This window comes from Clupea harengus, chromosome 1, assembly GCF_900700415.2.
Source record: "Clupea harengus chromosome 1, Ch_v2.0.2, whole genome shotgun sequence".
NCBI classification, from domain to species: Eukaryota; Metazoa; Chordata; class Actinopteri; order Clupeiformes; family Clupeidae; genus Clupea; species Clupea harengus.
The window spans coordinates 32,904,766-32,929,197 of NC_045152.1; the positions used below are offsets into that span (position 1 = coordinate 32,904,766).

Here is a 24,432-nt window from a genome sequence, read left to right on the forward strand (position 1 = left end):
CGAGTTGATTCTGACCCTGTACTCTTGTGAGAAAGGGCCACATCTGGCCCCCCAGAACTCTAGGAGGAGGCTGTGGGGGGATCTATACAATGATTCATAATATAATTGACTAAAAGCTCAGTAAGCCTATGAGACAATATGCTACTTATCATTTTCTCATATTTCGCGACTGTAAAGATTAAAGATACAATTGTAGAGCAATGTAAGCACTTTGAGCTGCATTCTTTTGCATGAAAGGTGCTATATAAATAAAGTTTTATTATTATTATTATTATTATTATTATTATTAATGTAAATGATTTGTACTGCACCTTTAAGACTCTTGAGCACAAGGCCCAGCTCTTCCGTGCCGTGCACCCTCTCCACCCCTGTCAGTGCTGCCGCGCCATCCTTCCCCGAGCGCGGGCCGTCCCACAGCTCCCGGGCGGGGTCCCTCCGGGGCACGAAGAGGATGGCGTTGTCCGGCCGGCCGGTGCCGTACAACACCAACGCGCTGTCGGGCTCCAGGATGCCGGTGAGGTAGAGGAAGTCCTGGTTCTGGTGGAAGGGGTAGGGGATGTCGTTGGTCATGTAGCGAGTGGGGTGGGACAGGACCACGACCAGATGTGTGGAGGTGGCAGCGGCGGAGGCAGAGGCGGAGCCAGAGGTGCCCCCCAGCCGCTCCGACTGAGCCTCCACCAGCGCGGCCAACCGCTGGCGCCGGAGCTCGTATTCAGTCTGGGTCAGGCCGGGGGTCACCTCACCTGAGGAGGAGGAGAACAGAGCACAAGTGTGGAGATGAAATGCAGACAAATAGGAGGCAGGAAAGACATTTTAGAATATGAACCGTATGAGCTGTCATAATTGGGAAATCCTTTGCAGTGATCATCAAACTACTACTGCTGCTGCTGCTGCTGCTTTTGGTCTGAGAATTACAACCAAATCTGAGCAAGCCTCTTTTGCGACAACATTTTAAGGCTATGAGAGAAACAATTGTGTGAAAATGCTATTTCAGTGCCTCAGTAACTTGCTAAGTAATTAACTGACATTTGTTGCATAATTCACATTTGTGAAGACGAGTAAGGATGATTACTGCCGCAGACATATTCCAAGGGTAGACAGATCAGATACGGGGAAAGAAACACAAACAGTGGGAGGACCTTTTTCATCATTTAGTCAGCTTGCTGGTATTGCAGCCTTGTGCAAGTGCGGCTTGTACATACTTAATAATTTATGAGAGCAAGATGATCCGCAATATTATGGACATTAAAATAGACATTTTAGTGAAAGTACTAAAACTACTGTGATATTCACATGTTTCAGCATCACCACCAGCCGGCACTGCAGAAAGTGGTAATAACAAGCAAGATAAAAATGAAAAAATGTAAGCACATACATAAGATGATATAGAACTAGCTCTTTCACATGTATTTATATATTTATCCCTGCACTTCTCGCACTCTCCACTTCTTCTTTGCACTACTGTGTATAGCCATTCCGCCTTGTACATACTTTCTTAAACTCCTTAGTCCATTGCACTGTTGCACTGTTTGTTTGTTTGTATTGTATTGTATTGTGTTGTAATGTATATTTTGTGTAAGCACACTGAGAGTCACTTTACCAAGTCAAATTCCTTGTTTGTGCAAACTTACTTGGCCAATAAAACCTGATTCTGATTCTGATTCTGATCTGATTCTGATGTACAGTCTGCACCAGCGGTCCCCCACTTACCATGTTTGACCAGATGGGGGTGAGTGTACGGACTGGGCTGGCCCAGGTATCTGGTAGGAATACTCTTCTTCTTCCATCCTCCTGTGTTCACGGACACACTTCTGCACGGACACCACAGAAAGCCTACACAAGGATAGAGCATGACGCAAGGACTTTAAGAGGGGGTTGCTTTAGAGTGCAGGAGACAAATAACTACTATAATCCTCGCCACAAATGGACAAATTCTCACCACAAATGGACACATTTTGTTTTTTTGGTAGAGGTAACTAGCTAACAGATCAGTGAAATGACCTGAGGGACCTGCCCTGCCCGGTGCACACAGTGAACTTTCTCTGACAGATACCGAAGAGAAGGATCGTGAAGATACACTTTTTTGTCCAATTCAGCTAATTGCCCCTCACGCTCCCTCTAGCTGTCTGTTCAGTGTGTGCGCTCCAAATAACCTCTGGTGTGCGTACACAGCCCTGGCAGTGGGAATGGGAATAACATGACATAATAACAATATAAAAGCAATAACATCATTGCAGACTGGACCTTTAATGGTGGTCTGTTTATTGTTTTAGGAAAACATAAAATAGAAGAGGATTACAATTATAATTGTATATATATATACAGTAATCGATCCTGTCTTACCCTGACTGAGCCTTCAAACCTGATGTCCTAAGCAATACGTTTAAAAAGTATATCAAGGAGCATATGCATGAGTAGCGAAGAGAACACACTTGCATCGTATCCGTCAACACCATCAGTCTTTGAGGGAATTCATATTTCTTGATGTGCTCTCTTATAACTGACTTTGGGGGTTTGGGACAAATCAATACGGTTTAATATTGTTGTACGTCACCAAGTGTTGTCTTGTGTTGTGTGCTTGTCGTTTCACATGAAAAGTCAAGAAATCAATCTGGTCAAGTCTTGCAGGCTTCTCATAGATTAGAAGCAAATTAAAATAATTAAGTAATACCAGATTGATTTCAGAATCAGAATCTCATCTCATGTCATGTCATGATTTTGCATTGCGTATCTGATTTCAAAGATGTAGACTTTAAAAGCCACTAACAATGCTAATCTTGCAGGCTTCTCAACAAACAAGGCTGACTGCTGTCAGTTTTTTATTGCACAAACGACTCACTGCAACACACACGTGTTATATATATATGTAGGCGACACAGGACACACACACACACACACGTAACTCATAGATTAGAGGCAAATTAAATTAGCATTGTTAGTGGCTTTTAAAGTCTACATCTTTGAAATCAGATACGCAATGCAAAATCATGACATGAGATGAGATTCTGAGATACGCTCTCACAAATGATTTGACTATTTGCAATTCCCAATATGTAAACATATGCGGATACAGTGTATCACAGTAGTCTACTGAAAATATCTCTTAAGTCTTTAAAAATAGCAGTAACGTTCTATCTGGCATAAGTCTGGCATCAAGATATATATATATGACTCCCACCCCCTGATAGTAAACATACTGAGTGGTCATTTATGGAGTCAACAGACTTAGGACACCTTTCAAAACTCTTGTTTAAACAAGCATTTGACCTCTCGTGTTAAAGAGAGGTGTGTTAAGGTGCTGAACCTTTCGTTAGTTTAGCTGCTTGTACTGTGTACGCCATAGATAGATAGATAGATAGATAGATAGATAGATACTTTATTAATCCCGGAAATTTAGGTAAATAGCAGTGCAGGTGAAATCCAACATTCCACTCGAAGTGTTCGATACATCACATCTGACCTGGACTCCGAGAAGAACGCAACGTAGGTTGAACGGCCCATCTTGTCAATATGGACAGAAGCAACATCGTTGCAAGCTAAGAGAGGACGTCTCCAAACTTTCACCATGAGGTAGGCAATTGTAAGCTATTGCAACTTTCACAGAAATTACCAATCCATTACAATGGTATGACTACAGCATTTCGAGGAAAATTGCTAAACCGTGTAACATAGGCTTCCACATTTAACAACGTATGATCGGTTACTTAGTTAGACATAAACTGCACGTAACACCACAGACACCCCTTTGACATAACACCGAATGCTAAGGTGACAAATGCTAACATCGCCTTTAAGATCTTGTACCCTATTGGTGCGCATGGAAAGAATAGGAATAATGTTATTGGTCAGTTCATCTCTGACATATTACTTGTGCGCGTCGAAACCCAGCTTTAGGACCTCACTTGTTTTCACAATTTGTGTTGCCAAATTTTTGCCTGAGTGAAAATCTGCTGCTCCAGTGTCGGAACATTCATTGAAGCGCGCATGAGGACCGAGGAAGCCATTCAAAGCTGAACAGAACGCTTCAGAGTAGGCCTTGTAGTCGAAAGGATCGAACATATACAGTTGTCTCAGGTATTGCACATTCATATTTAATGGAAATAAAAAATGTTTAAAGGCGTATTTATTTAATTTAACCCATCGTTCATCAATTAAATGTACTGTGCGTTTAACGTAACTGCGTAATGTCGTTCCAGAATATTCCATTGTGAATGCAGGTGAATGTTTAGCATTTAGTTGATATGTTCAAATCTTGCATGATTTTTCAAATACTCTTTTGGTCAAGTGTATCTTGATGGGCATATTTTAGAATAGCCTGCTGTCCGTACATAAAAGTAGCCAGGCCAGGTAGCCCTTAAATCATTGTTCACGTGTTTCCTTGGCTAGCATCATTAAGACGTTGGCGCAAGACAAATTGACGACAACATTTTCTCGGTGTATTAGGTTTATTTTCAGCCAGAAAGAGGTGGGAATGGACCCGCAGAAAGTGACACAGTTGAAGGCCTTCGTGCAGCTATGCAAAGAGAATCCCTCCGTGTTGAACCTGCCTGAACTGGGTTTTCTCCGGACCTGGATGCAGGGGTTAGTCATCTGGTTTTCTGTCATTTCCAGAGCATCTTACTGCATATATATGCAAATTAACACAGGCCAGTTCTTCACAATCTCACGAAAATGTGTGTAACGATATATCGTTGGCTAGCTATGTGTAATGCGGTGAAAGGTATGCAGTCACGCTCACTTAAAGTTGTGTCTTTTGAGCTATTGTAGAACTTGCCGTACGAGTATCAGGTGGCCTTAGACTAGCATGAACTTGCTCTTCATGATTTTGTGTGGATCAATCCAACGGGAGCATATCTAATCATAAGCAGGATGTTTCTTGACGGAATAAAATAAGGTGTCTAATGCTATGTTTGTCTTTCAGTATGGGGGCAAATATCCCACTAACCCCTGACAAGGAGTCATCGTGCAAGGTAATCTTGTGTTCCTTCAAAACATGTGTATCTGGGGAAAATGTGATAATCTGAATTTCTTGCCACAACTAAACGGGTGTATGTATGTTGTGTTCAGGGGGGGTGCCCGTGCGGACCACCACCTTCTAAGGCCAAGCCAGCAGCCGAGCCGAGCCCCGCGTCAGAGAGTGAGGAGAGTGACCTGGGTATGTACGGCAGGGATAGGGAAGGAGAATGCGTCTCAGTTTTTTAAAGTATTTTCAAAATACCCGTTGTCCTACTTGCACTGTGTTCTACCTGTATATTTATTACTTTCCCACAGAGATTGAAAATGATGGAGTTATTGAGCCAGACACAGATGCTCCCCAGGAGATGGGAGACTTTGAAAACCTTGAGGTAAAATAAATGTTCTTCTGAATATGAAAAGCAAAGGGTTCTCAAGCTTTATACTGCACATTAAAATACCGGTCGCTAGGAGAGATAGTATATGTCAGTGTTCCTCTTCTTACATCTCTTCAGCAGTGGGAAGTAAAAGTCGTTTTTGTAATGTCATAAACATTGTAAATAAGTGGTTTGACGCCCCTGTTGGGTACTGCACTAGTCCAAATGTGTCGCGAGCAACTCTCAACCCAGATGGTGAGTCATCAGTCAGGCCTCCGTGGAGCTCAGCTCTAGCTCTCTAGCGCTGGAGCTCAACTCGTACAGAATGCCACATGGATTGCTAAATGGAGCGTGGAACAAACACACTGGCACAGTGTAGTGTTCACAACAAGTGCCTTGATATTGATCGAAGCATGAAGAACATTTTAGGTCTATCTGTTGTGGAATGTGGATCATCTGTTCTAATATGCGTCGAAGGCAACTGTGAGACATGATCGAAGCAGATTTGTTTTTAATTTAATGATTGCCAAAGGTTTTGAGGGGCGACAGTGGTACAGGAGGTAGAGAAGTCGTTTAGTAATCAAAAGGTTGCTAGTTTGATTCCCTGTCGAAGCGTCCTTGAGCAAGACACTGAACCCCTAATTGCTCCTGATGTGCAGTGTGCCATCAGTGTAAATGTAAAAATGTGTATACATTGTACGTCGCTTTGGATAAAAGCGTCTGCTAAATGACTAAATGTAAATGTTTTGACCAATTGTGTGCTTCCTCAGGTCACCGAGGACATGATGGATCAGGCCAATGAAAAGAAGATGGAGGCAATCGGAGCCTTGGGAGAAGGTGCATGATCACTTTTGTACCTTTGTGCATTTTTAGAAGTAGCTGCAGTTCTTTTTTTGCCAGTTCTGATATTTTAGGGGAATATATCCCAAATTCCTAAATTTCCCTCGGGATTAATAAAGTATCCATCTATCTATCTATCTATCTATCTATCTATCATATGGAGTTTCTAACAGCACAGGGATGACGTCGTCTTTGTTCTGGCTGTCATCTTTGTCTTCACCTTAATCATGATCACACATTTGAGGTCGGTTCTCTTTTGCTGGTCCTTGTTGTAGGGGAACTGCAGAAGGCCCTGGATCTCTTCACCGAAGCGATCAAACTCAACCCATGTCTGGCTATCCTCTACGCCAAACGTGCTAGGTAGGAACTCGAGACCAGCAGCAGAGGCTGTTAATTAGGCTATTACTATTTCCATTTCTTCTACTATGACATAGAATTGTATAACACCTAGTTGCTAGTTCAATTCCCTGTCAAAGCGTCCCTGAGCAAGACACTGAACCCCTAATTGCTCCTGATGTGCAGTGTGCCATCAGTGTAAATGTAAAATGTGTATACATCCTTGTAAGTCGCTTTGGATAAAAGCGTCTGCTAAATAACTAAATGTAAATGTAACACCTAAAGATGTTTTCCTTTCTCTCCCAGTGTCTATATCAGGATGCAGAAGCCGAATGCTGCGATAAGAGACTGTGACCGAGCGATCGACATCAACCCCGACTCGGCCCAGCCTTACAAGTGGAGAGGAAAGGCGCACAGGTGTGCAGGGGACTATCAATGCAGCCACCTGCGTTTGCATCTACTAGCTAGCATCTGCCTTGCTATATGTTCATATAGAGGAAATCTGCATTTATTTTGATATAATATTGCCTGGGCGTCCCTCTCTACCTTCAAGAAGCTTTTGAAGACCCAACTCTTCAGAGAGCACCTCCCTTCCTAACTGGCACCTTGACTAGCGCTTAACTTGCACTTCAGCAGTTACATTCCTGCACTTCTTTTTCCTTTTTTCTAGGTCGTTGTTTTTCTAATTCTCATGTAAAGTAGTATTTATTGTTACACCATGCTTTTTTATTGCTCTTAGCTTGACTGTTCTCTCCCTTGTACGTCGCTTTGGACAAAAGCGTCTGCTAAATGACTAAATGTAAATGTAAAATGTAAATGTCTTAGGTTGCTGGGCCATTGGGAAGAGGCAGCTAAGGACCTGGCCATGGCCTGCAAACTGGACTACGACGATGATGCCAGCACATTGCTGAAAGAAGTCCAGCCCAAGGTGCGTCCCCCTTGCTTTCTCTGTTGTGGGCAGTTTCTCTTATCATAAAGCCAAGCTGTGGTGCTTTTCTTTGAGGTCCCCCGAACACTTACTTAAATTGGTGTGCAAGAGGGTACAGAAGTAGTGTCATGCTAAATGTATATTGTTAATTAATGGCACTTAAGAAGACTACAAAGTTGGGAGTGTGTCTGCAGCTCTATCTTGGTGACCCTTGTTTTGCTGTTTTGTTTCCTGAACAGGCTAACAAAATCATTGAGCACCGGCGCAAATACGAGCGCAAGCGCGAGGAGCGGGAGATCAAGGAGCGGCAGGAGCGGGTGAAGAAAGCCAGGGAGGAGCACGAGAAGGCGCAGAGGGTGAGTGGCAGAACTGTTCTGATCCGAGTGCCATAATATTGAGACCACTCATATACTCCTACTAGTACTACCAGAGCAGGGGCGTCCCTCTCTGCCTTCAAGAAGCTTTTGAAGACCCAACTCTTCAGAGAGCACCTCCCTTCCTAACTGGCACCTTGACTAGCGCTTAACTTGCACTTCAGCAGTTACATTCCTGCACTTCTTTTTCCTTTCTAGGTCGCTTTTCCATTCCTTATGTAAAGTAGTATTTATTGTTACACCATGTTCTTTATTGCTCTTAGCTTGACTGTTCTCTCCCTTGTACGTCGCTTTGGACAAAAGCGTCTGCTAAATGACTAAATGTAAATGTAAATACTCCTACTAGTACAGTTAGTACTGGTATGTACTGGTAGCAGTTTGCTTTTGTAACAGAGATGGACCTGTTTTGTAGGAGCAGGAGGCCAGAGAAGAGGCAGCCGGTGGAGCCGGCGGGTTCCCAGGATTCCCAGGTAAAAGATAAAAAAAACTGACTGAAAAACTTTATACATTTGTTCCACGATGGTCTCTCTCTCTACTGTTTGGAGTCAAACAACCAGTCTACACACTTGGTGGACATGACCAAGTCAGTCAAATACAGAAGTGTTGTTGTTGAAGTGCTTTCTGTAACCATTACCGGTTGATCTCATCTCATCTCCTACCGCTTGGCTTCCCACCGTGCTCTGAGCTGTCACCATGTGTTGCAGGTGGTGCAGGTGGTTTTCCAGGTGGTTTTCCAGGCGGTTTTCCAGGTGGTTTTCCAGGCGGTTTCCCAGGTGGTTTCCCAGGAGGTGCGGGTGGCGCGGGTGGCGCCCCAGGCGGTTCCCCAGGCGGTTCCCCAGGCGGTTCCCCAGGCGGTTCCCCAGGCGGTGCCCCTGGCGGTGCTGGCTTCCCAGGCGGCATTCCTGGTTTGGACAAACTCCTCAGTGACCCTGAGGTGCTCATGGCAATGAAGGTACAGCAACTTAAATAATACGTTGCTACGGTTACAAAGCGAGCAACTGTGTTTTTTTTTTTTTTCTTCAAAACTGTTTTCGCAATAGCATTATTGTTGCCCAGATGTTTTAGCTACACGTATTTGTATTTATCAATGTTTGTAAAACAATACCTTTCTATGTAGGCTGTTCGTAGGTACAGCAACTTGCAGCGTCCACACACAATCAATGCCATTTCTCCAAATGCTATGCTAATGCTATTGTGCGTTGTACACTTCTTTACCAGGTGTGCTGCCTGTAACATTTTTCTGTGTGCATCCTAGGATCCAGATGTTATGGCTGCGTTCCAGGACGTGGCTCAGAACCCCGCCAACATTGCCAAGTACCAGAGCAACCCCAAGATCATGGCCCTTATTGCCAAACTGAGCTCCAAGTTTGGTGGAGCACAAGCTTAGGTTGGGAAAAGAAAAAAAAATACATGGGGTGGGTGGTGTTGAGTGAGTGTGGAGGTAGTAAAGGGGGTATTGTGATGGCTTTCCAGCTGTACGTAATTTAGTGTGATGGAAGGCCTTGATGGAAGAAGTTTATATGGAAAAGGTCATAGGTCATAGGAGAGCGAAGCAGATGGGCTTAGCCATGTGCATGCAGTACACCCCCCCTACGGGTGGTTATTGGGAACCTAACAGGGCGGCGGTTGGCAGTAAAGTAACTCTTCTATCTTAACATGGGGCCAGCCTGCTTCAGGCATACAGCACTTCCTTTTTACAAATTAACCGTTAACGGTGCAGGACTGAAACCAAACCTTTTTGGGGAATAAACGTTGAAATTAATGAGACATGTACGTTCATCTTGTCCACTCCTATTTGGGGGGTAGGATCAACTGTGGGGGTGGACTTAATCTGGCAGAAATGTTGGGTGAAAATCAGCAAATCTCTGGTCGTCAAGCCAGATCGAGGATTCTGTCTGGTTTCAGAGATTGTCGGACTGCAGTGGGTCTCTGGGGACCTACTACTCTGCCCCTCAGGATTTTCTTTTACATGTTTTACTTACCTTCACTGTAATGTAACCTTCCCTGTCTGTCTTTCTTGCTCCCAAAAGCAAAAATGAGATGTATACCAGTTTGCGATCATTAAAAGACAATTTCTGATTGTTGCAAAACATTTCGAGTCCTTTTCACTTTTACCCACAAAATCCATACCTAGATTTACATCTTAATCCATCTTAATTGTGGGGAAATATTTCCTCTGCACCACAGGAATAAATCATTATTGTGTTACAACTTCAAGGCCATTAACTACTTTGCGGTTACACAATACAAAAAGAATGGTGTTGATGGTAAATTATGTGTAAAAAAAAACCCATTGGAAGAATTTATAGACAAGGTTGTCATTTAGATTGACTTTTCTAGTAAGAACATACTGACATCAAACCGTACCCATGGCGAGAGAGCAGTGCTACCCTAATCCTCTTCAAGCTTTTTTTTTTTTTTTTTTTTAATTCTTCTCACTGGATTAAAGCCTCTTGCCAAAGCAGGCCAGATGCACTGTGAGCATTACGCAAGGTTGCCATGTCAAAGCACTCCAACAATACTAGGTTTAGTCTGGAGACCGTGAGCCATTCCTGGGTTTTCATCTTGGAGGTCAACACATTTTATTTTGTAGATATTTAAGTCCATAATTACAAAGTTAAGAGGTTTTCATGTTGAACAGTCGAAGTACACAAGCAGACTTGATCTGATTCTGGCATCATGATGGTCCTTAAAACCAGAAGTTAATTCAGTCTGTATAAATACATAGCAGCTGTTTGTACAAAATCTTTTGTAACTAAATTATTTCGTTAAAGTTAGGATATCAAACACTCAAAATATTGAAGATATGAAGGCATCCATTTTGCTACTTCCTGCATTGCAGTCTCAACATCAAACAGAAAACAATCATCTTTAAAAGCCATTCTGGGAGAGCAAGAAGACATTGCCCAATATTACTGTTCCATGTTTGCAGTTCTTCATTCATATTTAGTGCACTAAACAGGAAGGGCTTAATGTATTGGAATGTTAGTATGCTAGAGACTAGAAACATGCAAAAAGAACAGAACACTCCAGTCCGTCGCTGACCGAGATGGACGGTTCAATTGGTCCCCGGGCGCTGAGAAGCTGCCCACTGCTCCTGGAGGATCCTGGAGGAGGGACGATCCGGGATGGGTTAAAGGCAGAAGTTGAATTCACGGCGACCTCAGGCCTGCGTGTGTGTGTTTGTGTGTCCTGTGTCGCCTACATATATAACACGTGTGTGTTGCAGTGGGTCGTTTGTGCAATAAAAAACTGACAGCAGTCAGCCTTGTTAGTATGCTAGATTTGATCACACCCTCAGAATAGCAGCACTGTTGTATAATTAAGTATGTCTGACAGCACAAAGTGTCTGCACCTTTTTGCAATGTACCAAAAGTACATTTCATAGAAGAAACTAGTGGTTTTTACTACTACTACTGTCAAGGATCAGGATATAAATGTATCAAAGATACGTTTCTTCAAAGATCTAGATGTCTGGTTTTTGCTCTTGGAAAAACACTAAGAACTAATCTCTGACTACAGAACCTATCAAATTATTAAATAAGCATTTAGGAACAGTAGCGTCACCATGTTCTTGATGTATTAACCACTCAGTCATATTACCATATTGATAAATGTAATATTTAAAAGCCACACTGTAATAATTTAAGTACAAGAGATGCACGTGGTTATAATTTGACAAACAAGGCCTCTAAACAGGAAATCAACTTTATTTAGAATTTACAACATCATTGCAAATTGAACTGTAACAATGACAAAAAGCAGAAAAAGGCGGATTCAATCTGAACATAAACACAGTTGGATTATGACATTGCATACCCGTTTCAAAAATAAAAGAGTGCTATCCAAGACGACGCAAGGTGACAGGAGCCAGGGAGAGACGGCTAACTTGATGTTTCAAACCTAAATCAGGCTCCAAACTCCACATCTAATGTCCATACCTGGTGGAAGAGACAAACAAGTGGTTAATAAGCAGGCAGCTAACAAATCCTAAAAAAAAAACAGTCTCACGTTCACAAAGGAACAAATATGAGCAAAATATTCCTTGCTGCATTGATTTAATGTAGGCAGAACTATTCTCCTGTTCAGCTAAATAACAACATATCGTAATAACAATAAAAAACAACGATACCCCTGATCATCCAGTTATCATTTTATCTCTAGAATGATGAGCATGGATGATCGTGTGTCAATCATGTGCAAAGCCAGTACATGGGACTTACTTCTGGAACTCCCACTCTCTGTTATCGAGAGGGCACACCTGCCTGGTCTTCAACCAGCGGGATATGCAGTGGAAATGGAACGCATGCTGGAGACACAAACAAACAAACAAACAAATAAATAAATAAATAAGAGCTCAAGGGTTTTAAAGGTTACTTAAGAGTTAAGAGTGAGATGACAAAGCGGACTGAACCAACTTGTAGTTACGGTCCCCATAGTTCTGAGTAAGGCACACAATAATAATGATAAGTTATTTATGCGTCACCTTTGTAGCACAAGCTGCTTGATAAGACACGTTGACAGGACACTACACTCAATGGTATGTACACAAATCAAAAGGTAAAAGTGGTGGAACAAGAGGAGGAAAAGGAAAACCAAAATGCAACCAAGACTCGCCTAATTCTAAGAAAAATCACATTGCAATGTAACCAACATACAGGTTACAAGTAAAAATGAAAATAAAACTAAATTTAGGGGGCAATCTGATAAAAGTGTACAGCTAACGTTGGATGGATTTGATTACTTTTGCTCCTTATTTGTGGATTGACTACTTTCCATGACGCATCAAAGTATTGATTAATGCACTTCAGCAGTTACATTCCTGCACTTCTTTTTCCTTTTTCTAGGTCGTTGTTTTCTAATTCTCATGTAAAGTAGTATTTATTGTTACACCATGCTTTTTATTGCTCTTAGCTTGACTGTTCTGTCCCTTGTACGTCGCTTTGGACAAAAGCGTCTGCTAAATGACTAAATGTAAATGTAATCACAATAAGTCAGTTGTTTTCCGTGATATTGTGCACGTTTAACTTGAAAGGGGTAAAAGACAGATGGACTCTTACATTGCAGACACCCCAGGCAACCGTGCACTCTTCTGACGTCGCTGAGGCCTGATTCGCCTGGCACTCAATGCCTGCAAGAAGTAAAATGTGTCAGTATGTCGCACATGAGCAACCTCGATAAGTTAAACCACTTAGCCTCATAACACATCGTACTTACACAAGTCCATGATGTGATTCCTGCAGATAGCACAGTTATCTACAACAATGTCCCAGGCCCAAAGAGCAACAGCGTTCCACTGAAAGAAATAAGTCACAAATGTTATACATGCTTGACGGGGAATCGTCAGTTAACTTATCATTTCTTTATTTAGGAAAATCGGCTCTTTCAAAGTATTGCTTAATATACTTTATACAAGGGACATATACAAAGTGAGTTGTATATACAAGAGTAAGTTATAAAGTACTAAGATAGCTAACCGTGTAATTATCAGTGATGTGTCGACATTTCAACCTAGTCAGCAAACTAGTTATGTAGCTCTTAAGTGAGTTACCTACTTATCGGTGTATAACCTCATTAGCTAGTTGGCTGGGTAGCTGGCAATCTTAGCTAAAGAGCTATACTGTACTGACGTTACCTGCCCATGAGAAATGGTTTGAAATAGAGTGCAGCTACCAAAGAAAGGCTCCCTTGTCTAAACATGAATTTGCTGACCACTAAACAAACTGTACTGACGGTCAAACATCCTTAATTTACGTAAAAATGTCGTCCCATTCCATGAATCCGCTAACAACTTAGCTAGTTAACCTAGCTAGCTTAGGCGGTAGCTTTCTAAGTATTTATATGTTGGCTAACTAGCTAATCGAAACGCACAATCACTCCCGTTCTAACGTTAGCTAGCTAACTGGCTAACGACAAAGAACAAGAAACGCCGGTGAGCAACAAAACGTAACCACAAATCAAATAAGCACAAGTGTAATCCCATATTCTGGGATACAAAATACATAAAGATTACCTTTTTAACTTCAAAACGTTTCTTGCTAGCTCCGCTGTTGGTCCCGCTAGGAGTGTCAACATCCATTGCAGCCGCCATGTTTCCAGTGACAATGATCGTCTCTTAAGAGCATGCGCAGTGTCATAGTATCCGCCTGTAACGAATATTGTAACAGAAGTTGTAGTCCTACGATTTGCACAAAGATCGCGGATGTTCTTATATGCTTCATCTACTCACTAATTCCATGCTATTTGCTGCCCTAGTGTTCCAGGTCAAATCATCGGAAAATGTTAGGTTCTACCGAGATTTGAACTCGGATCGCTGGATTCAGAGTCCAGAGTGCTAACCATTACACCATAGAACCACATGAGACTCCCAGGAGCGGTCTTGTCTCAAATCTTCATTCTATTGGCCAATCACGATTCAAATTTATGGAATTTAATTTTTGCTCAAATAACATATCTGTTGATATCTGTCCTCAAATTAAACGAAAACATGTATAGCGCTTTTCATCTGTATTAATGTTAGCTGGTGAGCTTCAAATACCCGAACACTTGGTAACTTTCTTCGTATTTTCAACTGATTTCCCTTTGTGATTTTAAATGTTTTCAAAGGTGACACCTAGTGGTCGATAAGCAACTATTGAAATATTTCTAGCCACTGATTTGATCTGAGATACTTAGCTTGGGATAAAATAGTTTGACAGTTCTCCCATGTCAAAAACATTTGTTTTTATTATATAAAACATTATTTATAGTCACTACATACCCCTATAGGACTCAACTTATATTCTTAAGTAGACCATTAAGGATTGGAATGGAAAAAAATCGGTTTGTTCCAATGATACCGCCTGGTCAACAGCCCAGACTTTGTGTACACTGACAATTCACTGGTACACTGTAAACCTGAACAAGTTCAGAGTACTTAAAACTTTTGATGTAACCGATTACATAATAAAATTTGAGTACATATATTATTATTTTTAAGTAAACTTAACTTAAAAATAAGTAAACTTAACTTAAAAATGATACATCGGCTATACTGATTTATTTTGTTATCGTTTTCATAATTTTTAAGTTCTCTGAACTTATATTCAAAAATGTTATACTTAAATCTTTTAACCTCTATGTACTAAATTATTTTCACTCAACAACACAAAATAAAATTAAGTTTTAAGCCTTAAAAATCAAGTTCAGTGCACTTAATATTGGTGAAAGAGTTCAATCTAATTATTCTGAGTAAATAATATTTAATAAGCTTACTTTTTTAAAGTTAACTCCGCTTGATTATTCTGAGTAGGTAATACTTAAATAGCTAACTTTTTTTAATTGAGCACTACTTATTTTCAATTATTGACCACATATACTGATTTTCTGGTTCTGTTTACAAACTGACTTTAAACTGAAAGTTACTCTACAAGAAACATTCAAATCTATGTAAGATTTCTATTAAAAAGAGTGAGATGAGAAAAACTTAAGAGGTATCACATCATTTATATTTCTTGTAAAACAACTGACAAAATAAAAGATTACATTAAAGCTTTAAAGAACAGCGTTACAAAGTTAACAAGTCAACAACAAATCGTTTATTTCAACAAATAATTTTTTAAGGTGAGTAAGGACGGTTTCAGAGGTTTGTTGTCATCCAAACACATACAAAGGTTCTGTATGAGAAGGTGTGCGTGAGTTTTTTGGGATATTCTAAATTGAAAGCATATGTCAAGCCAAACAACAACATAAATGCCTCAGAAATCCTCTGCACCCAATTCAAAGATGTTCTCGCAGCTGAAGGGGTCGGGGCCCGATGTAAGGAGAGCAACAGGAGCATCATCAAAATCTGGCTCCTCTTCCTCCTGCAAAACACCATCAATACAATTACCAGGAGAGTTTCAATGGAAACACTTACAAAAAAACTGGCAATTAATAATACATAGTATCAACTAATATTAAAGTTTCAGTAACAAACAAAATGTGATCACTGTTGTGCAGTTAATCCTAGACATACCTGAAGGTCATAAGCCTCGAGGATCACCCGTAGCACCTCTGCTGTCTTGCCAGTCCGTGATGCCTGTACACAAAAAATATCTCCTTTGGTTGACTCCTCTTCTTATATGTCTACATCAAATCGGTTTGTTGTTTATATGCAACACGAATGCTGTCAGGGCAAAAAGAATATTGTAGGTCTTAACTGAAGTTCTCAACCATTATTGTTAGCTTGCTGCTAACACTTTTATCCATCAGATCCATTAAAACACATAGAAGCTAACTAGCTGCTGAAAAGTTACATATAACCTTAGCATGCTGATATGAATTATATGGTGTTTCTGTAGAACATGAGTTGTTTTCAACATAAACAATTGATTGTTGTTTACTTTGCACATGAACATATTAGGGGAAATAACCCACTAACTAGCTCTTTAGCTTCCTAGCCGCCAGCGCCAACAGTCGTGCAACTGAACTTGCTACTTGACAGCCAAAACGTGATTACTCAATAATAATTACAAAGAGGGAAATTCGCCACTTCTTATCGCAATTTCACTTGTTCCCGCAATTTTGTCGCAACAAACACCTAAAAAACACTGTTTACTTACCAGATAAGGACGCTTAGCAGCGACAGGATTGCTAAAATATCTCCTTTGGTGGGGTGACCAGACGTCCTCTTTTACTCGGACATGCGTCCGGCAGTGATTGCAAAATCGTCCGGGATTTTGCCTCGTCGGTTATTTGTGTTTCTCTGGGTCCTTCACAAACTAGTTTTTACGCCCTTACAAGTTTAGGAAAGGGTATCTCCCTTACGTTCCACCTTCTAGCACAAGCTCTGACTGTAGCGAGAACTGTCATTGGTCGACCGGCCTCTCAGTGTTGCCAGATTCACGATAATTATCCTCCAAAGACGATCATTTTGAGCATTTAATACGATACTTCACCATTTCCAATCTGGCAACACTGAGCACCGTGCCGCTTCCACTAGTTGCATTGTTTACAACAGCACATGACATCTGCATGTGGAAAAGGTGTCAAAATTCCGTCGCGGGGGGAGGAGATAAATAAATATAAATAAAATTGCCTTGCCTTGCCTTGCCTTGATTCTGTTCTGAACTAGTCCTGCAACGACGTTGATGACGTCAGACGTCACGTTTCAGGCAATGTTTACTCAAACAAATACATTCCAATACAATTATTGTACTTCACTTTCTCAGAAAACTAATACATTTAAAGTTGGGTCAACTAAATACCAGGTTTTAAGTAATGAATACATCATTTTAATAAGTTAGTAGAACTGTTTGGGTTTACAGTGTACATATCGGATCAGATGTAGGTTTTTATTCAAGTAACACATCTCTCTCAGTTACCTGGAATGAAAACACTTACAGTAGTGTAATAGTAGTGTTATAATCTTATAAATCATATATATATTAATAATTAATATACAGAATATATCATACTTGAGGAAAATAAGGTGTTATTTTCATTCCGTTTGACTACAGCACAAGGCAGAAGCTGCATTCCTTTAGTACGATCACAGGTATCATTATTGTGTCTCTTTGGTCTTTCTGTTCTTCTTGGCTGCTTTAGGACGCACGGATGGTTTTGGACTGTCCACAGGCGTGGGCTTGGGCTTCGATGGCTTCGGTTTGCCACCTTTCAGCCGTGAGGGTTTGGGTTTGATTTTCTTAGGGGCCTTGGCGGCACCTTTGGCTCTCACAGGGGGCTTAGAGGGCCTGGGCTCGTCTCCTGGGCACGTTTGGAAAACAGGCACATCCTTCACACTTTGACCTTGAAGCTCGGCTGGCTGGCCGCAGATCGCCGACACCGTATGGCTTAGGTTGTCCATCCACCTGAGCAGAGAACAGCACATGAGGTTAAAGGCTACCCACCTGAGCAGAGAACAGCACATGAGGTTAAAGGCTACAAACAAAATGCAGCAATGGTACTTCCCATTTGTCATTCAGTTTACAGTGTTCTGTTTGTTATGTTTACAGCCACATTTGTAATTCAATTCACAGCATAGTATGTCAACTTGGCACCGCTGGTAAACGGACAGAGAGCTGATCTGTGTGTGGCTCTTACTTGCGCAGTGGTAAGAGATTGCAGTCACACAGCAGCGGGTTGTCCGTCAGGTTGACCTCCTGCAGTCCAGTGAGGGAGCCCAGGCTGGGCACGGCCTCCAGCTGATTCCCTCCCAGAGACAGGGTGAGCAGCCCGGAACCCAGGCCAGCAAGCGAGTCCTTCGACATCTACAGAGTGGATAAAGTAATAGAGGCTATTTGTTAGGTGAAAATTCACCATAGTTACCTCAGGACTCCGGAGCTGCATATAAGTATATTTATTAGACAAACAACCATTGCAATCGGGCTCACTCCCAGCACAAGGCTGAAAGTGAAGCAATGATAAACAAATCGCACCAGGTTTATATAGACCGAAGTTGAGCGTTCAACAGAGATAACCACGTGGTGGATTTCTCACGTCCGAGGCAAGGATGGAAGTTTGGCAAGGTCGGAAGAAGCACAGTTTGACCCTTCTTATCACTTCTGGTCTAAACATGCTCTTGTACATATGCAGACTAAGTGGCACCTAATATTCTAAGTTACACACACGCAGAAACACAGAAAAGCCATGTTCCTGCTTACATAAGCACATGATTCATACAAGGAATATATTAATACAAAGCACTTGATTATTATATTCTTAAGTCATTAACAGTGTTTGGAAATTATCTCCATCACTATTAATAGATGTGTAAGGAAACAAAGAGCAAAAACTACAATACAACGTGACTGAATGCTGATAGTAAATAAGAAAATCCTTTTGATATGTGTGAGTGATATGACGTATACTGTATGTAAAAGATGAGTATACTGACTGTATCAGTATATCATGTGTCATGTGCGAAGGGTTAGGCGTGAGTTGTAAAGGTTTTTTTAACTGTTATCTGAAATTCTAACAGACATCATTTTTTATACACATTCCCCCACCTTTGCCAGGCCAGTGCCTTCTAGGTAGAGGTGCTTCAAGCTCTGAGCGATAGGCACGAATGCCTTTGCCCCCACCCAGCGTATAGGATTCCCAGACAAATGTAGCTCTTGAAGGCGTGGAACATTTCCAAACACTTTGCTCGGCACTTCAGTCAGTCTGTTGCCCTCCAAGTGCAGCGTTTCCAGGTGAGGTGCCGGATGGAGGGCTTTGGCCGCCACAGAGTCTATGGTGTTGTTTGTGAGATACAGCGCCCGGAGCAGCCTCACAGAGGAGAGCAGATTGGCTGGCGCCAGCTTGGAGATGGCATTGCCCTCCAGGTGAAGCTCGAGCAAGCTGGGCATCGGTGCCAGCGTGGCCGCGGAGGGAAACTGTGTCAGCCGGTTGCCGTCCAGGTGGAGGTAGGTGATGTGCGGGGCCCCGGCGAAGGTGTCCGTCTCGAGGGAGGTGAGGTCATTCTCTGACAGGTAGAGGTAGAGCAGGGATGTCATGCCGCGGAAGGCCCCGGCTTCGATCTCGCGGATCTTGCACCGGTCCAGGTGCAGAGAGACGACCACCCCAGCGACGCCACGGAAACTGTCGGGGGGAATGTTGTGAAAGTTGTTGCCCCTCAGGTCCAGGAGACTGGTGTTTTTGGGGAAGCCTCGGGGGACTTTGGTGTGGCCGCCGTCCTCACACGTGGCGTGCTGAGCGTCAGGCTGGAGGCAGAGAGAAGAGAAGAGTGGGATGAATACTTTGGAGGGGACAGAAGTCATAGTGCTTGTTTGGGAAACACCATTATTGATGCCATTACAGTAATGTGTGTTAGTGGTAGTGATAAGTTACTTTACAGAAATGCATTTTGTTTTTTTCACAAACTCGCCAAGACTGGCACTTTTCAGCACACTATTGTTGTCATGGTTTCACACAAATCTGAGTCACTTTCAGATAGCAACGTGTATACGAAGGGGGGCTTTGGGGCTTATTTATTTATCCTGTCAGATTTCTTATTTATTTTATTTAGAGGTGTTTTCAGAACATATCAACTTAAATGTGTTAAACTTTAAAATATGTTTGACTTACCTCACAGTCACAGCTCTCAGGACAGTTGATGTTCTTCCTGGGTCTGGGCGGGGGTACCAACGACCCCGCTCTGCCAACCTCCTCTGCCCCCTCCTCCTCCTCGAGCTCCTCCTTCGTCAGGCCCTCCCTGGCCCTGCAGCGTAGGTCTGCCGGCTCGACCGCCCCCAGAGGCTCGTCAGAGAGATGCGGAGGCCCAGCACAGACCCCGAGGAGCCTCACCTGGCCCGTCTGGGCCCACACCCTCAGAGGCCGCAGGTGGCAGTTGCAGTAGGTGGGGTTGCCTGTGAGGTTGAGGAGGGACAGCTCTTTGGGGCCTGAGACGGGATCTAAGGAGCGGAGCTGGTTGTGGCTGAGGTCCAGGTGGGTGAGGAGGGGTGTGAGGGCGAGAGCAGTGTCAGAGAGGTCCTGAAGGGACATGTGGTCCAAGTACAGGTGTGTAAGTTTGGGCATGGACACCGTCTCCTCTCCCAGGTAGGTCATTGGGTTGTAACTCATCTCCAGGCGGGTAACTTCAACCAGTCTGCACAATAAATGCGATGAAAATTATTGTTAAACAGCGTATTTATTATCCGCGTAATCAACACTGCATGGTAACTTGCTGCTTTCACACACGTTTGGCACTGGCCCCACTAAACTGAACAAACCCATTAACTAGGAACGCTGCGGTTACCGTTACCTTTTCAGTATCTCGAAATCACGAAAAGCCTTGCGGCACTTGGCCTATATGAATACCTGGTCATTGTCTGCGTGGGGAAAAACTGCAGCTCGTTGTTGTCCAGACCGAGGCGTGCGAGTGTGAAGAGGCTGGCGAAGGCCTCCGTGGCCAGGTTGTTGAGGGAGTTGTGACTGAGTTTTAGCCACTGGATGTTCAGCAGGCCCTGAAAGGCCATGTTGGGCAGGTACACGAGCCGGTTGTGTGTGAGCGAGAGCAGGTTGAGGGAGCCCAACTGTGTGAAGGCCCCGGGTTGGATCTCCTCCACGCGGTTATGGTCAATCAGGAGCTGCTTCAGGGATGAGAGGCCATCAAAGGACTCCTGCAAGTAAAGATTGTGAGGAGGGCCATGCTTGGGGGTCAGAGAGTACACACTGATACACACACATGTACACACATGTACACACACACACGCCATCAAAGGACTCCTGTTGGTGCAAGTAAAGAGTGTGATAAGAGTGAGATGGGGAGGCAGGGCTTTAGTTTATAATAAAACTATTTCATAACTAGTTGTACCGCACAGCGGTGTGCGTAATATGACTACTGCGTAAAGTGAGAGAATGAGCAAGAATTAAGTGAAACAACAAGATACTTTGTTCCAAGAAAAGTGTGTTATCTTGGGTGATTAGGTTTCTGGCAACAATAGACTAAAACGTGTGTTGTATATATTGCATTCTGAGTGAGAACAGAAGGAACCATAGTTTGTGGTTGTGGCAGCTGTACACTGCTAGGGTGTGAGGCAGTACCTGTGAGTTATTGCTCTTAGCTTGACTGTTCTCTCCATTGTACGTCGCTTTGGACAAAAGCGTCTGCTAAATGACTAAATGTAAATGTAAATGTAAATGTAAATGTAAGTTACGTTCTGTGATTTTGTGGCCTGTCTAAGCCAATATGAAGCATGAGGGTGACTTTATAACAGATATATTATTGTGTTAAATTTGAACATTTTGTGAAATTTACATGTATACATAGGCAACCATATAAGCTTCATTGTATAACTGTAATTGGCATTTATTTACGAAGTTCTGGAAAATATGCATGTGTATATGCCTACAAAATGTTGGATTATTAGCTGAAAGCAAGAATGTGTTTGAAAGCAATACTAAATATAGAGTAAATGCAAATATACAGGACAGGGGTATACACTATCATAATTAGTAGGTTTCATTAAATATAGCCGCAAGCAGCAATCATCAGACCATCTTACTGACTGCTTGCATGCTGTATCGCAATGGCTTGAGTCCTCTCACTTAACACTGAATGTGTTTTTCTACATGTTAAGGATGCAAAAATGGAAAATGAAACCTACATAAATAAATGGGATCATAGGTAAGTTTCACAACTTTTAATACTTGACAAGTACTAGACTCACATCTCATTTGAATAAGTGAATAATATTAGCAAAAAAGTTTATTCAAATCTCAACTGCTTCAGACTCATCAGGAAGTATCTGACTATTGTAATGTATTTTCATACCTGTTATATTTTCTATTTTCAACTTTTAAAAAGCCTCCCATGTTGGGAATTAACATTTCGCTAAATCTGGTGCTTATGCATAATTGTATGCTGCAGTTTCATGTCAAATAGATACGTACATTTCACAAAATGTGGCGTGCGTCCAAATAATGTGGTAGAGATGCGGGGTGTCAAATGTCGTGAGGTTTGAACCTCTACATCACAAGCTAGTGAAGTGATAGATTTTTGCGTTGAACATTATCCACTAGGTGGTGTCACTCCTCGAATGTTTGAAAGAGCGATTGTCCAAAAAGTTCTTTGACCCTACCCTCCTCAGGGCAAGGCACACCTAGGAACGCAAACCTTACATACTGTATTAAAATTGTGGGGCTACAAGCATAGTTTCATGTGGATTGGTGAAGTGCTATGATATCGACTACCAAAAATTGATGGGAAAAAGCGGAAAAAGAGGGAGAAAAAAACACTTTGATGAACACTAAGGTATATGCTGCCGTTGTACAGTGAATACAAGCACAATTTCTGTTGATTTGAAATGAACATGATATAGTCACTACAAAGTTAAAGTGTTGGACCTCTGCCTTGAGTGCAGTCCGTACTTAAAAATGTGTCCAAATACGTGTAGACTGTAGGCTACTGTACTTTTGAGCAAGTATGCTTATATGGATTCGATTTTTCTTTGCACAAATCGATGCAAAACCATGAGGAGAATCACCTGGTAGAGGACATCAATGTTGTTATGCGCCAGGTTGAGGAAGACAAGGCGTCCAAGGCCGCGGAACGCCCCCTCCCGCACGGAACGGATGTTGGAGCCTTGCAGATTGAGGTGAGTGAGGTAGGGCGTGTGGTGGAAGGCACCTTTGGGTAACTCTTGCAGGTCATTCTTCCTCAGGTCTAGCTTCACAGTTATCTGCATAATTGTTGTGGACGATGTGTGTAAGCAGCAGACAGAGAAAATAAGAGGGTGGGTGACAGAGAAAGTGTTTGAATTCAGATTATATATATATATATATATATTTTTTATGTGAAGCACATTGTTGTGCATGTATGTGAAGCACATTGAATGACCACGGTGTATGAATTGTGCTATATAAATAAAATTGCCTTGCCTTGCCTATACGAGAAATGAATGAGTGCCGACGTTCTGACCAACAGTGACATTACAACAAGAACAACAATAGGCAACAACAACCACCCATTTCACATAGCTTAGGCCTACTGACGCACAATGTCTGTATTTGAGAGGAATTCATTTTTATGTCAATAATAGAAAACCTCCTTTTGGTGAAGGTTATGTGATATTTCAGTTTCGGGCCTTTTCATAAAATAGTCTTACCTCGTCTATTATGGGAGGAACCTGTGTTAGATTTTTGCCTATGCAGGCAACGGTGAGTTTCTTCAGGTCACAGGAGCACGGGCGCTGGCATTTTCCAGAAAACGATAGTGGGACCATCATCAGGAGCAGCAGGACAGCGGGTCGCCATGGGTTAAATCCAAACATAGACGAATACATCTATGTATTGAAAGGGTGACGGAGACAAACCACTTTTGTATGAATACAAGCATGATTATACTTTAATAAATAACTAGCCTATCGAATCGATCGCAGTGACGTAATGATTTAATGTTCAGCAGGAAACTTACCTTTTAACTGAGATTAAGTCCGTGTTGGTCTAATCCCTAGTGACCATTCAACAAATAAATCCAGAGTGAAATTTTAGGCAATTTCACGTATTAGTCCTCATGCCGAGCCCACGACGCCGGTGGTCACTTCGTTCAGTCAGTGTTGTCTCAACCGAAAGACTTCGACGTAGGTCTGGCTGAAACATTTCAACTGTTTGTTCTTTAAGCACAGCTTTGATACATTCTTTTGCCCTGACCCCCCTGGCCCCTGTCAGCGCTTTTCGAATTAGCACCTGGGCCACACATTTTCCTGCTGTTTAAAACTCTGAGAACGTATGCCTGCCAACTTTTTGAGTTCAGCGTCGAATCACAAGAAGTGTACAGTGTTCCCTTACATCTATTGAGAATGTCAAAAAAAATGTGACAACTGAACAGCATTTTCAATTGTATTGACAGCAGGGAAATTGTATTCACATTTCTTTTTGAGGTTGACTAGTATCCTAAAACCTACTAAAACGCTAAAAGCGACCACCAGAAAGTTAAACAGTCACAGGTTCACAAATTCTCATGAGCTCTGTTGTGCTCGTGGCTGATTTTGCCGCCTTGATCATTAATTGGGATGGCTCCACCTTGAAGCAAGGACCCCAGTCTTAATTGTCATTAAAGATGTCAGAGTCCCCTCCAGGGCCAAGCTGTTTCTATTTTGTTTTTGTTTTCAATCCGGCTCTGCATCAGCACTGGAGTGTGGGCAGGACAGTTTACCAATGGCATGTCAGATGTTTCACTGGT

The 24,432-nt window shown here is 42.3% G+C and overlaps 4 protein-coding genes and 1 non-coding gene across 6 annotated transcripts in view; 1 reads left to right on the forward strand and 4 right to left on the reverse strand.

The window, feature by feature from the left end:
• xpnpep3 (X-prolyl aminopeptidase 3, mitochondrial) overlaps positions 1-3,793 on the reverse strand; it is a 41,263-nt gene extending 37,470 nt beyond the window's left edge. The window contains exons 1-3 of one of the 2 annotated variants that reach the window (XM_031576870.2): positions 3,461-3,792; positions 1,711-1,833; positions 312-743 (exon numbers count right to left, since the gene is read on the reverse strand). In XM_031576870.2, the coding sequence (XP_031432730.1) occupies positions 312-743; positions 1,711-1,833; positions 3,461-3,527 (622 nt within the window). In that variant the 5' untranslated portion in view covers positions 3,528-3,792. Of the gene's footprint in view, positions 1-311; positions 744-1,710; positions 1,834-3,460 lie in introns of both variants that reach the window. The other variant, XM_042708865.1, reaches the window with a different exon arrangement.
• A 117-nt stretch (positions 3,794-3,910) lies between these two features.
• Positions 3,911-9,900, forward strand: st13 (ST13 Hsp70 interacting protein). Its single transcript, XM_012824980.3, has 13 exons — positions 3,911-4,074; positions 4,444-4,581; positions 4,922-4,970; positions 5,068-5,155; positions 5,272-5,345; positions 6,101-6,167; positions 6,446-6,530; positions 6,813-6,923; positions 7,332-7,434; positions 7,674-7,790; positions 8,221-8,278; positions 8,513-8,760; positions 9,064-9,900. Exons 2-13 carry the CDS (start codon positions 4,472-4,474, stop codon positions 9,193-9,195), a joined length of 1,242 nt encoding a protein of 413 aa, XP_012680434.2. The 5' UTR covers positions 3,911-4,074; positions 4,444-4,471; the 3' UTR covers positions 9,196-9,900.
• A 1,600-nt stretch (positions 9,901-11,500) lies between these two features.
• rbx1 (ring-box 1, E3 ubiquitin protein ligase) lies at positions 11,501-13,974 on the reverse strand. Its single transcript, XM_012824981.3, has 5 exons — positions 13,822-13,974; positions 13,026-13,104; positions 12,869-12,939; positions 12,032-12,117; positions 11,501-11,749 (listed from the first exon to the last, which is right to left on the reverse strand). The coding sequence occupies exons 1-5, from the start codon at positions 13,897-13,899 to the stop codon at positions 11,737-11,739; spliced, it is 327 nt and encodes a 108-aa protein (XP_012680435.1). The 5' UTR covers positions 13,900-13,974; the 3' UTR covers positions 11,501-11,736.
• Positions 13,975-14,092: 118 nt separating this feature from the next.
• Positions 14,093-14,164, reverse strand: trnaq-cug. Its single transcript has one exon. It is a non-coding gene; the product is annotated as a tRNA-Gln (tRNA).
• A 2,953-nt stretch (positions 14,165-17,117) lies between these two features.
• On the reverse strand, positions 17,118-22,936 carry chadla (chondroadherin-like a). Its single transcript, XM_042708980.1, has 6 exons — positions 22,736-22,936; positions 20,568-20,869; positions 19,836-20,355; positions 18,776-19,471; positions 17,871-18,037; positions 17,118-17,638 (listed from the first exon to the last, which is right to left on the reverse strand). The coding sequence occupies exons 1-6, from the start codon at positions 22,934-22,936 to the stop codon at positions 17,332-17,334; spliced, it is 2,193 nt and encodes a 730-aa protein (XP_042564914.1). The 3' UTR covers positions 17,118-17,331.
• Positions 22,937-24,432: the final 1,496 nt, after the last annotated feature.

What these genes read in the sequence shown, in the direction of transcription:
- st13 (XM_012824980.3), top strand. Translation starts at nt 4,472, where the DNA reads ATGGACCCGCAGAAAGTGACACAGTTGAAGGCCTTCGTGCAGCTATGC. An exon ending in GAGTGAGGAGAGTGACCTGG is followed by an intron (nt 5,156 to 5,271) that starts GTATGTACGGCA and finishes ACTTTCCCACAG; the next exon opens with AGATTGAAAATGATGGAGTT. An exon ending in GAGACTTTGAAAACCTTGAG is followed by an intron (nt 5,346 to 6,100) that starts GTAAAATAAATG and finishes GTGCTTCCTCAG; the next exon opens with GTCACCGAGGACATGATGGA.
- rbx1 (XM_012824981.3), bottom strand. Translation starts at nt 13,899, where the DNA reads ATGGCGGCTGCAATGGATGTTGACACTCCTAGCGGGACCAACAGCGGA. An exon ending in AACGTTTTGAAGTTAAAAAG is followed by an intron (nt 13,105 to 13,821) that starts GTAATCTTTATG and finishes TATTTCTTTCAG; the next exon opens with TGGAACGCTGTTGCTCTTTG. An exon ending in GAATCACATCATGGACTTGT is followed by an intron (nt 12,940 to 13,025) that starts GTAAGTACGATG and finishes TACTTCTTGCAG; the next exon opens with GCATTGAGTGCCAGGCGAAT.
- chadla (XM_042708980.1), bottom strand. Translation starts at nt 22,936, where the DNA reads ATGCAGATAACTGTGAAGCTAGACCTGAGGAAGAATGACCTGCAAGAG. An exon ending in ACATTGATGTCCTCTACCAG is followed by an intron (nt 20,870 to 22,735) that starts GTGATTCTCCTC and finishes CTTTACTTGCAG; the next exon opens with GAGTCCTTTGATGGCCTCTC. An exon ending in AATCTCTTACCACTGCGCAA is followed by an intron (nt 17,639 to 17,870) that starts GTAAGAGCCACA and finishes TTCTCTGCTCAG; the next exon opens with GTGGATGGACAACCTAAGCC.